Source organism: Maniola hyperantus, chromosome Z (assembly GCF_902806685.2).
Source record: "Maniola hyperantus chromosome Z, iAphHyp1.2, whole genome shotgun sequence".
Lineage (NCBI taxonomy): Eukaryota > Metazoa > Arthropoda > Insecta > Lepidoptera > Nymphalidae > Maniola > Maniola hyperantus.
In genome coordinates this window covers 2,468,244-2,481,326 of record NC_048564.1, presented here as the reverse complement: position 1 = coordinate 2,481,326, position 13,083 = coordinate 2,468,244, and the positions used below count along the sequence as shown (strand labels likewise).

Here is a 13,083-nt window from a genome sequence, read left to right as displayed (position 1 = left end):
CCTGCATGCCTGAGAGTTCTCCATAATGATCTCAAAGGTTATTTAATTCACAACGTGCCAAGGTTTTGGATTACTCTAAAAAGAGAAAATAATCACTTGCGGACACTAATTTTGTTGTTTCCACCCTGTGTTGTAAAGCTCCAGATACACCGACGAATGTTTTGCTGAGTTTTCAGCGAGTAGTCGCTATTTTCTGTACAAATATTTAGTTTTTCCTTGCCGAAGTTAAGTTCACGAGTATGTAATAAGCAATGTAAGTAAGTACTTAGCAGATTTATACGATTAATAGATGGTTAGGCAACGTCAGGAATTACCTTGCTTTATACACGAACACGCGATATTATTTTTTCGTAAACATTGATTTGATTGAAGATTGAACTTTTTAAGATTGTTTGGTGGCATAGGCTTTGCCGGTAGGGTGGTAAATAGGGTTGTGAAGCAGATCACAGAGGGTTAATTTCTCAGGGACGAGCCAAATTCGTGTCGCGCTTGGGGGGCACCGACGCGCGACTTGTTCATAAGATATCTCGGAGCTTTCCAAGATGCGCTGATAGTGGCCACCGAGGGGGTTTCAGTAGGTAAAAATCTTACATAATCGATGTCTTTTCCTGGACGTCGGGTATCTTAAAAAGATAACAAAATATTCTGTTACCAAAAAAAGGGTAACTAGCCATGGCCGAAGCCTCCCATGGACACACAAATGGATCGGAAAACTCACCCTGTTTTGGTGTTTGTGCGTCCTTGTCGTAGAAGGCAAGCGCGAAGTTGCCCGCGGGCTCTAGGCGGCGCGCCGGCGGGGTTGCGCGCACGCATGCGGGAAGACCGCTCCACACGTCCATGGTGCCAGCATGCCGGTCACGACCACCGCGCTCTGTGTCGCGCCGCGCACTGCCGACCCGCACGGCGCTGCTGCACCGCACCCGGACGTCTGAGCTCGGAAGCTCTCCACGCGCATCTCACAGCAGCCTATACGCGCTGTCATTATGCAAGCACCGCTTTTTTGTTTTTTTTTAAAGAATACTAGCCAATTTAACCATAACTAATATTCCCCTAACCCCTCCAACTACGCGTAAAGCTTATTACTAGGAGTGGGTAGGACAATAGTGCAACGGGTAGAGTTTGAACCGCCGAACATTCGGATTTCAGTATGCTCCTTAGCCGTTCAGCTATGGAGGGTATGTTTCGACGAGAAACCGTGGGCTCACATTCGAAACATTACGTCAAACAGAATTTCGACGACCTCCCTAGTGCAGTGGTTAGCACTTTGGTCGCATAAGGTCCCAAGGACTCCCAAGTCTTTGGGATCTATTACCAGCAGGGACAGTTTGGGTATTTATAATATCTCAATTGTCTCTGGTGGGAGGTTATGGCCGAGGTTATTTACCACCGGCAAAGCTATGCCGCCAAGCAATTTACCGTTCCAGTACGATGCCGTGTAGACACGTGCCGTGCAGATTAGGGGTAAGTATGTGTTTAATAAAAACTGCCATACCACTTCCAAGTCAGCCCACTTCCCTCTTATCATCTCTTACCATCAGATGAGATTGCAGCTAAGGGCTGACTTGTACCAGAATAAAAAATAAACAAAACCTTTTCAGAATTCGAACCCGTAATCGTCGATGACCTACCGGAAGCGATAAGAAACAAATCTTATAAGCAAAGATAAGAAAGGATGAAGTGTTCAGACTTCTGTTGAAATAAAACTTAAAGCTAGTCTTATCAAGTTACTGTTGCAAATCATGCCATTGCGCCAATAATACTGGCTGCATTTCCACGCTGGACATCCAGGTTGATCCTTTGCGCGCAAAAGAAGCCAGCCCTGCTGTCACCAGATGAAACCTCATCCGTTAACCGCGGTAAATTTTTATATCAGTTAACCTGAGTTTCGACATAAGTATTATCAATTCTTTTTCTAGGATTTCGGCTTAGCTCCTATTTAGAACTCATTATTACTTACTAAGAAGGGCCTCACGGTCATGAGTAATGATATACAACAGTAGTGGATCAAATAATCATCACTATCGTCAATCCATCGCTGGCTCACTGCTGACCATGAGTCTGCTCTCAGAACGAGAAGGGTTTTGCCATAGTCCACCACGCTGGCCTTGGTCAGTTTGGCAGACTTCACACACCTTTGAGAACATTATAGAGAAATCTCAGGCATGCAGGTCTCCTCACGTTGTTTTCCTTTACCGCTAAGCAAGTGACATTTCCGAAAGACTAAAGATGCAGTGCGGAACCAAACCTTTGTCCCTATGGATTCCGACGTCTTAACCACAGACAGAAGGAAGATACAAAAGGCGGCCTTATCGCTAATTAGCGATCTCTACCAGGCAACCTTAAAGATTGGAAAGTATAAGGAAAATTAGACTGCAGGTGGTGTGTAATATTAAAAAAGAAAATATATATAATAATATAGTCTTAGTGCTAAAAAATTTTTACGAGACATTTCACCGCGATTAATAGCCTCAACTGGTGACAGAAGGGCTGGCTCATTTTTTGCGCAACGGATCAGCCTGGCTGTCCAGCGCGGAAATGCAGCCAGTATTCTTGGCACCATTCCACGCGGTCATGATTTATATAGTAATTAGATAAGGCTAGCTTTAAGTTTTATTGTATTAAAAAAAAAAAAAAAAAAATATATATATATATATATATACTAATAAAATAGACTAATATATAGTCTATAGTCGTACTTAAGGATACTTAGAGAGGATAAATAATTTATCTAATAAATAAATCATTTACTGTTTACAAAGAAATTTTTTTAAAAATCTAAATTAAAAGTTAAAAAAAACATTAAATTAAAACCAAAATGAATTAAATTAAATCTAAAATCACATCGAGACCACCGCAGCGAGGCATTGTACCCAAGATGCTGGCAGCATTACCCCTTTGGATGGCCAAACTAATTCTTTGACCAAGGTAGCTGCCAGCTCTTGGGGGTACCGGAAGCTAGTTTACTGTTTCACCAAATTTACAGCCAAAATTAGGTTGAGCCATTAATGCCTAAAATAAGTTGTACATATAGGCATCAGTGGATGAACAATAAAGGAAATTCATAAAAAATATAATTCAAAACAAAAATACTTAATAATAAAAAATAACATAAAATAATACATTTGGATATTTGGTTACTTGTACGAGCTTGCGCCGCGCGTCACACGCACCGGATAAGAATTACAAATTGCAGCTTGAAATTCAATAAATTCAAGAACACAGTGTTTTTGAAGGCCCCACCCGGCGCGAGGGCCGCCATTAGGTAAATATTTAATATAACATCCATAAGAGATAAATAATATTATATGCTACATCATTATATTGTACTAATTAGATTAATTAATTAATAGATGTCCTGTCACAAATCACAAATTTTAGGTTAAAACTTAGATAATCTAATCTATCTATCTATACATACTAATATTATAAATGCGAAAGTGTGTCTATCCGTCTGTCCCTCTATCTGTCTGTCTGTCTTTCTGCTAGCCTTTCACGGCCCAACCGTTGAACCGATTTTGACGAAATTTGGTACAGAGATAGCTTGCATCCCGGGGAAGGTCATAAGTTACATTTTATCCCGGAAAATCAAAGATTTGCCACGGAGTTTTTTAAAACCGAAATATCATCTATAATATAATCATCTAGTTCTATATATAAAAGGAAAAGCTGACTGACTGAATGACTGATCTATCAACGCACAGCTCGAACTACTTGACCGATCTACCGGGCTGAAAGTGGTTCCAACATTTTTGTATGGAACCTGGCATACCTAAGTCTCCCATTTTGAAAAAACTCATTTAGGTTGGCCAATCATAAAACATCAAGCAGGGCAAGCTCGTTGCGCGAGCCCGACTCGCACTTAGCCGGTTTTTTATTTATTCAATGGATCAAAAATGTATCAGTGTAATTAACCTGTGAAGGTGTACTTCCGTGAATCACATGTTTATACGTTACTAGCTGATCCCCGCGGCTTCGCCCGCGTAGATTTAGGTTTTTAAAGATCCCGTATAGCCTATGTCACTCAGGAATAATGTAGCTTTCTACTGGTGAAAGAATTTTTAAAATCGGTTCAGTAGTTCTAAAGATTACCCCCTACAAACAAACTTAACGACATTACCTCTTTATATATAATACAACGGGCCGTGCAGCAGAAATCGTAATATTTTAATTTCGCCATAACTTCAAAACCAAACGTCCAATTTTAATCATTCAAAGACCAAATATTATCTCCATAAACTGTTCTTAGTGATGAAATCATTTATTTGATAAGGATTAATAGCATGAGTAAAATAAACGCGTTTAAATGTAGTCCAAAAAAAATTCAAGATTTTTAAATAAAAAAATGGTTGCTGTGCCTCACTCGACATAGATGGGTATAGTGTGTCGCGGACTTTTTTGTAGATATTTATAAGATCTACAATTAATTAGAACATTTTATGGTTCTATCTTTTATAGTTTAGGCAGCGTACGCAAAATAAGTAACTTTTCTGGTTGATTTTTTACACCTTGTGTCCGAAAAACCCAAATATCTTACGGAACCCTATTTTTTTCCAAAATAAAATATAGCCTATGTTACTCGTGGATAATGTAGCTTTCGAATGGTGAAAGAATTTTTAAAATCGGTCCAGTAGTTTTTGAGCCTATTCAGCACAAACAAACAAACAAACAAACAAACAAACAAAGTTTTCCTCTTTATAATATTAGTGTAGACGACCTACACAACGCAACGTGGCGTTTCTTGGACCCTATCCATTATCGAGGCAGGAATTGCCTAGTACCAATTTAATTTCTTGTGTGTTTAAGTTTGCGTGAATTCAGGGATTTTAACAATCATGTGGGAAATTTTCAAATTTCATATCTGTATAACGGATGGGCCTTTAAGAATCCCGTGGGAACTCTTTGATTTGCCGGGATAAAAAATAGCCTAATTAACACTTTAAAACATTATATTTCACAAACGGATCTAGTAATCAAAAAATAATATTACCAGACCCACAGTATTTTTAAAAGACCTATTCAACGATACTAAGGGGTAGACGAGAAAAAAAAGTTCATCCCCACTTTACATATAGGGGAGCTAACCTAAAAAAAATATTTATCAAAACTTTATTTCACCTTTTTGTCGGCGTGATTAATATTTATACCCATGCCAAATTACAGATTTCTAGCACTAATAGTCTCTGAGATTAACCGAGGACGGACGGACGGACGGACGGACGTACAGAAAGACGGACGCACATGGCGAAACTATAAGGGTTCCTTGTTTACTACGGAACCCTAATAAAAAGGCCCTTTCATTTGACATGTCACACAGTAGGTAGGTATAGTTTGCAAAACTTTTTTTAATTTCCTAATTTTCCCCCAAACAGCATTTTAGTTTACCCCTTATCGGAGCAGCTCTGTACATTACTACATATTTACATAATATAGGGTAAGTTAATTTGTTTATGGGGGCGACATTATCGCAAAGTGATACAGCCCTGGCTAAAAATAAAGATAAAATAATAGTATTGGATTTTTGTATGTATGTAGTGAATCGTTTGAGCACGGCTGAAAGCTTACAGCTTGCAGGAGGCACCTACCGCCTACGCTTAAAGCTTTCACTACTCGTCTCTCGGGAAAATATTTTCCGGTTCACATAAGAAGACATCATTAGAGAATAAGCTGCTTACTGCTACTAAAGGGGAATACTTATAGCTATTTTCATTTTTACAGCCACTTTGATGTGATTTTAGTGCTAGTTAGGTGCACTTATAGTACCTACCTACGCGACAGGTTGAAATGGGAACGCCCCGCACATCCGCACAGCCCCCGCACTAACCCCGTGCAAGCGAGCGTGGGTGATGTGCGGGTGAGCGGGGTGTCCCCTCACCTCGTACCCCAATTGCCATCTCAACCTTTCGCGGACCTCAACCTTTAGGTAGTCCTGTCGTATCGTACCATATCGTATCGTCTGCAAGAACAGAAATCTTTTAGGTATATGAAAGAATTTTTAGATTTGCCATTAAACTGAACAATGTGCGCAGTAAATGAGGTTCGGCTATTATTTATTATGCTCGCCGCGATTTCGCGTGTACTACACAAATTTCAAACCCCTATTCTACACCCTCGTGGGTTAGATTTTCAAAAACCCTTTCTTAGCGGAAGGCTACGTCATAATAGCTATCTGCATGCTACATTTCAGCCTTTCCAGCCAGCATTTCTTTGTAAACAACTCACAACTGTACAACAATGCTCATGCGTCTGCCTGAACACTTGTTATTAACTGCTTAGCCGTGCGGAATCATGCGGAAAATTTGGGAAATAAATATAAGAATATAACGCGTAGTCTATGGGAGTCGCCCGTCATAACTCGCAGTTCCCGATTTCCGCGTCAAGCCTAACGAGCGGGAGTCGTACGCAGCCTACGCTCCGTGTACATGTGTCATGTAAAAAGCACAGTCGCCACGGCGTTTGCGCAGGAAGCGAAGCTTTGCACAGGTCAGCGAACCCGGTATAGCTGTTAGAGAATCATGCGCAACCGAAATCACACCTCTTGCATATACAGTTAAGGTACAGAATCGTTCGAATTGAGTCTGTTTATGTGTTAGCATCTAATCAAACGTGTTGTAAATACTCATTGATTCAATTTGAACTGTATGAACATAAGTTTTGAGTCGATTATGGAATAACTGGGCGTGGTGAAGGTTTTGCAAAGCAGTGCCATTAGTGGATAGGCCGGGCTGTCTCATAAGATTTGCTGATAACAAAGATTAAGTTTAGAATTAGTGCTGGAGGTGCCGTGCGTTCAATATAAATGGCGTGATAGGTAGGTATAGTACGCGACTTTATAAAAATGTACTTACAAGCTGATGGCCAAAATTTCATCCACGTGGATTTAGGTTTTTAAAAATCCCGTGAGAACTTTTTTATTTTTCAGGATTAAAAGTAGCCGGTGTCACTCTACAGGTCTTTAACTATAGCCATCCAAAAAATACGTCGATCTGTTGCCCCATTGCGACGTGATTTAAAGACAAACCAACAAATCAATAAACCAAAAAACAAACACATCTTCACATTTATAATGTAGTGAATGGATTGTAATCATAATCATAATAATCATTATTTTTACTTCAAATTTGAAACGTAGGTTCTTTCTGAGGGGAAAGTATCAGATAAGAAAGGATCTAACTAAATTCCCCCCCTAAGGGGATGAAATGGGGGTTGAAAAGTTGAAAATCCTATGTTTTTGAAATTAGAGATATGGAAATTGGCATTTTTAGGTACTCTGGGTTCCGTGCCTTAAGGTGAGACTGCAGAGTAGGTAAGTGAGGCCTGTTGCAGCGGGAAATTTTCAGATCTCATGAGAAACCAGAAATTTTGCGCGGACGAAGTCGCGGGCAACAGCAGCAAAGAAAAAGCTTACTGACTGACTAACTGATCTATCAATGCAGAGTTCAAACCACTGGACGGATCGGCGGGCTGAAATTTGGCATGCAGATACTTATTATGACGTAGCATCCGCTAAGAAAGGATTTTATAAAATTCAACCCTTAAGGGGGTAAAATAGGGGTTTAAAAGTAGAGTCCACGGGGACGAAGTTGTGGCAGGCCCGCGACTTTGTTTGGCTAGGGTTTAGCTAGGGTAGCTATTAGTTTTATTATAAGAACTAGCTTGTGCTCACAACTTCATCCGCGTGGACTACACAAATTTCAAACCCCTATTTCACCCCTTTAAGGTTTGAATTTTCAAAAAACCTTTCTTAGCGGATCCTACGTCATAATAGCTATCTGCATGCCAAATTTCAACCCGATCAGTCAGTCAGTGACCCTTTCCTTAACACTACAAGTAAGTTAAAACTTTTCAATAAAAACTTTTTCCCCCTATTTTACCAACCTTAAGGGGGGTATTTCCCAAATTGATTTATATACAGATTTTTATTATTTAAAGCTAATATTCTAAATGTCCATTTTCACGTCTCTAACTTCAAAAACATAAGACTTTCATACCAGCTTCCAACCCCCATTTTACCCCCTTAGGGGAAGATTTTATCAAAACTGTTTCTTAGCTGACACTTACATTCTAGAAGGAACCTAACCTTCCAAATTTCAAGTTTGTAGGCTTTATAGTTTCTGAGATTTCGTGATTAGTCAGTCAGTCAGTCAGTGAGTGAGTGGTATTTCGCTTAAATTATATATTTAGATCATACATAGTTTGTTACATAATCTATTTAAATATGAAATGCTGTGACTGTCGTCAACGGGGAATATAAAAGCCTGTTTGCAAATGTTTTACTTAAAATTGTACACCCCTCATATAAAATTTAATGAAACCGTTGTCCTACTTTAAGTTATTGATTTGATAGCAAATCGAGCGACCCAAATAAATATGTCGAATGAATAACTTATTTTTATCATTACTTACTAGCCGATGGTGGCAACCTTTACTTTACTAGTAAAGTCGACGTATACAGTAGTACACCCTGTAGGTACACACCCTGTACACACACTCTCATCATCATCATCATCCTCAACCGATAGACATCCACGGCTGGACACAGGTGACATGTCTCTTGTATGGAGTTTCACACGTCATGATCTATACATTATCATCATCATGATCAACCCATCGCCGGCTCACTACAGAGCACGGATCTCCTCTCAAAGTGAGAAGGGTTTTGACCGTAGTCTATCACACTGGCCATGGGCGGATTGGTAGACTTCAGACACCTTTAAGAACATTATGAAGAACTCTCAGGTATGCAGGTTTCCTCACGATATTTTCCTTCACCGTTGAAGCAAGTGATATTTTAATTACTTAAAATGCACATAACTCCGAAAAGTTAGAGGTGCGTGCCCGGGATCGGAACCTCCAATTAGGAGGCGGACGTCCTAACCACTAGGCTATCACAGCTTTTGATGTAGTATATTCAATGTTATAATAGTAAAATAGTTATTTATTTACAGTAGTTATTAGCTCAACGGGTTGCGAAGCTGAAGTGGCAATGGGCAGTTCGTAAAACCGATAGACGTCTGGGTCCCAAGGTGCTGGAATAGCGACCTCGCACCGGAAGACGCAGCGTTGGACGACCCCCCACTAGGTGGAGGGACGACATCAGACGTGTCGTCCATCCAGACTACCGCGCCCCAAGGTCAGTCAATGTAGTCCAAAAACCGGCCAAGTGCGAGTCAGACTTGCGCACCGAGGAACGCTACGAGACGCTCAAGGACGATTCCAGACGACCGCGCCTCAAGGTCAGTCGATGTAGTCTAATAACTGGCCAAATGCGAGTCAGACTCGCGCACCGAGGAACGCTAGGAGAAGCTCAAGGACGATTCCAGACGACCGCGCCTCAAGGTAAGTCGATGTAGTCTAAAAACTGGCCAAATGCGAGTCAGACTCGCGCACCGAGGAACGCTACGAAAAGCTCAAGGACGATTCCAGACGACCGCGCCTCAAGGTCAGTCGATGTAGTCTAAAAACCGGACAAGTGCGAGAGATTCGCACACCGAGGAACGCTACGATAAGCTCAAGGAAGATTGCAGACGACCGCGCCTCAAGGTCAGTCGATGTAGTCTAAAAACCGGCCAAGTGCGAGTCAGACTCGCGCACCGAGGAACGCTACGAGAAGCTCAAGGACGATCCCAGACGACCGCGCCTCAAGGTCAGTCGATGTAGTCTAATAACTGGCCAAATGCGAGTCAGACTCGCGCACCGAGGAACGCTACGAGAAGCTCAAGGACGATCCCAGACGACCGCGCCTCAAGGTCAGTCGATGTAGTCTAATAACTGGCCAAATGCGAGTCAGACTCGCGCACCTAGGAACGCTACGAGTAGCTCAAGGACGATTCCAGACGACCGCGCCTCAAGGTAAGTCGATGTAGTCTAAAAACTGGCCAAATGCGAGTCAGACTCGCGCACCGAGGAACGCTACGAGAAGCTCAAGGACGATTCCAGACGACCGCGCCTCAAGGTCAGTCGATGTAGTCTAAAAACCGGACAAGTGCGAGAGATTCGCGCACCGAGGAACGCTACGAGAAGCTCAAGGAAGATTGCAGACGACCGCGCCTCAAGGTCAGTCGATGTAGTCTAAAAACCGGCCAAGTGCGAGTCAGTCTCGCGCACCGAGGAACGCTACGAGAAGCTCAAGGACGATTCCAGACGACCGCGCCTCAAGGTCAGTCGATGTAGTCTAAAAACCGGCCAAGTGCGAGTCAGACTCGCGCACCGAGGAACGCTACGAGAAGCTCAAGGACGATTCTAGACGACCACGTCTCAAGGTCAGTCGATGTAGTCTAAAAACCGGTCAAGTACGAGTCAGACTCGCGCACCGAGGAACGCTACGAGAAGATCAACGAGCCACCCCTATACCTACTTAATTATAATCTAAGAAATTCACCTCACCTGGAGAACTCCCCGATACAGGCGAATCCGGATCTTCTCTGAATCTGTAAATAAAAAAAAATGTTCTGTAGCCTACAGACTGTAGGTACCATAGAGATACTTAGTTACATTCAACTGACAGTTACGCTTTACGAATGACTCATAGAGATAGTATAAAGATATATAATATGACTAGCTTATGCTCGCAACTTCGTCCGTCCGCGTCCGCGTGGACTACCTACACAAATTTCAAACCCCTATTTTCACCCCGTGATTTGAATTTTCAAAAATCCTTTCTTAGCGGATGCCTATGTGATAATAGCTATCTGCATGCCAAATCCCGATCCCTCCAGTTGTTAGAGCTGTGCGTTGATAGATCAGTCAGTCAGTCAGTCACCTTTTCCTTTTAATATATTATATTTCGAAAAGACTTGCCCTAATGAGAGACTGATCTATCAACGCACAGCCTAAACCATCTAAACTAAACCGCTTTGGTTAGAAACATGAAAGTTTGAGAGTAGGTATGTTCCTTTTTATAACGTAGGCATCCACTAAGAAAGGATTTTTCAAATGGGGGAACATCACACACAAAAAATTTAATTGTGGTCACGAACTAATAATTATACTATTTCAAGTAGGGGTATCATATGAAAGGGTTTTACCTGTGCATTCTAAAACAGATTTTTATTTATTTTTATGCATCATAGTTTTTGAATTATCGTGCCAAATGTCGAAAAAATACGATTGCAGTACGGAACTCTCGGTGCGCGAGCCTGTCTCGCACTTAACCGGTTTTTTGAAAATTGTATACCCAAGGTGGTTAAATAGGGCACACTAGACATTTAATCAAATGTTTCTGCCTAGGAAAATTGTGTGAATTGAAGACTCACCTGTATAATAAGTAGGTATATATACATATTAAATAATATATCGATAGGTATTTACTCCTCTCAATTTCATTGGCGTCTGAAGCAAATCATGTATTGACGCGAGTTTAAATTTAAATTCAATACAATGAATAAGTAAATTTTATTTTCATATTAAATTGTAGGCAAAGATCACACCGCAATTTGATAGGATGTAAAGTTTAACCAATAAAAACAAATTCACTCATATTATTGATCATCATCATCAAGTCCTCACTGACTTACTACTGAGAACTTAGAATGAGAAGGGTTCGGTCATAGTCCACCACGCTGCGCTGCATGGCCAAATGCGGATTGCCAGATTCTACACACCTCTGAGAACAATTTGGAGAACTCTCAGGCATCAGGCATGCAGGTTTCCTCACGATGTTTTCCTTCACCGTACAAGCAAGTGAGATTTAATTACTTAAAACGTTCCTACATAACTCCGAAAAATCAGAGGTGCGTGCCCGGGATCGAATCACTGACTCCCCGAATAGCAACTACTAGGCTATTATCAATTCAATTTCTTTATTTTGTAAAGCTATAAACTGTGCTAGCCTAGTGGTTAGGGTGTTCACCTTCTATTCGGAGGTCGAGGGTTCGATCCCGCACATAACTCTGAAAAGTTACAGGTTACCTCTAACTTTTCAGACTTATGTGCGTTTTAATAATTTAAATATCACTTGTTTTAACGGTGAAGGGAAACATCGTGAGAGTTCTCCATAATAAAAGGTGTGTGAAGTCTACCAATCCGTACATAGCTAGCGTGGTAGACTATGGCCAAAGCCCTTCTCACTCTGAGAGGAGACCCGTGCTCTGTAGTGAGCGGGCGATGGGTTGATCATGATGATGATGACATTAATAATAATTGAAACTATTGATATTAATGTATGTGTAATTTTATGCAGCGCAGGTGACCGACTAGCAGCCTGCAGTCTATATATATTAAATCACACAAAATATATATACCATGGCCTAGTAGACACTTCGGCCTCCTATTCTGATATTAATTATTTGATTTGATTGATTATATTTAAAAGGTAGCTTATGCTCGCGAGTTCGTCCGCGTGGACTACACAGATTTCAACCCCCTTAGGTGTTGAATTTTCAAAAATTCCTGTCTGACAACGAAATCATCCTATAAGGGTTCCGTTTTTCCTTTTGAGGTACTGAACCCTAAAAATAAAAAAGTGATACTTATGGTAATTGATGCTGGTGGTAAGTGATGATGCAGTCATAGGGTGAGATCTATAGAGCGCACTCTGGCTTAGCTTAGACTTAAGACAGTGTTAAAACGAGACAGAGCTATATCTCTCACATAAATCTGTCTCGTTTTAACTCATTCTTAAGTCTGAGCAAAGTAAAAGTGCGCTCTATAGATCTCAGCCTAAGATGGAAGCGGGCTAACCTGGAAGGGGTATGACAGTTTTTATTAAGCCCACACCCCTTTGGTTTCTATACGGCATCGTACTGGAACGCTAGATTGCTTGGCAGCATGGCCTTGCCAGTAGGGTGGTAACTAGCTACGGCCGAAGCCTCCCACCAGACCAGACCGGAGATTTAGAAATTATAAAATTTCAAACCCCTGCCAGGAATCGAACCTGGGACCTCGCACTAATCAGACTACGCTTACCACTGCGCCAGGGAGGTCGTCAAAACTCTAAGTTTTAAAATAAACTGTAAAGTTTTATTTCCGCAGGTGCCGAGCTCCATTTAGGGTAAGTATTTTTGTTTCTTTTGGGATAAGACAGGCGGATTAAATGTCGAGGGCGCCCTAGGCAAGCCTCTAGGCGCCCCTCTAACAGCCATATTA

The 13,083-nt window shown here is 41.3% G+C and overlaps 1 protein-coding gene across 3 annotated transcripts in view; it reads right to left on the bottom strand.

Moving 5' to 3' along the window:
- Eip78C (Ecdysone-induced protein 78C) overlaps positions 1–13,083 on the bottom strand; it is a 43,947-nt gene that overhangs the window by 26,911 nt on the left and 3,953 nt on the right. For 2 of the 3 annotated variants that reach the window (XM_034983638.2, XM_069508925.1), the window contains exon 1: positions 719–873. In XM_034983638.2, coding sequence (XP_034839529.1) covers positions 719–839 — 121 coding nt within the window. In that variant the 5' untranslated portion in view covers positions 840–873. Of the gene's footprint in view, positions 1–718; positions 874–10,383; positions 10,428–13,083 lie in introns of those variants that run through there. The other variant, XM_069508924.1, reaches the window with a different exon arrangement.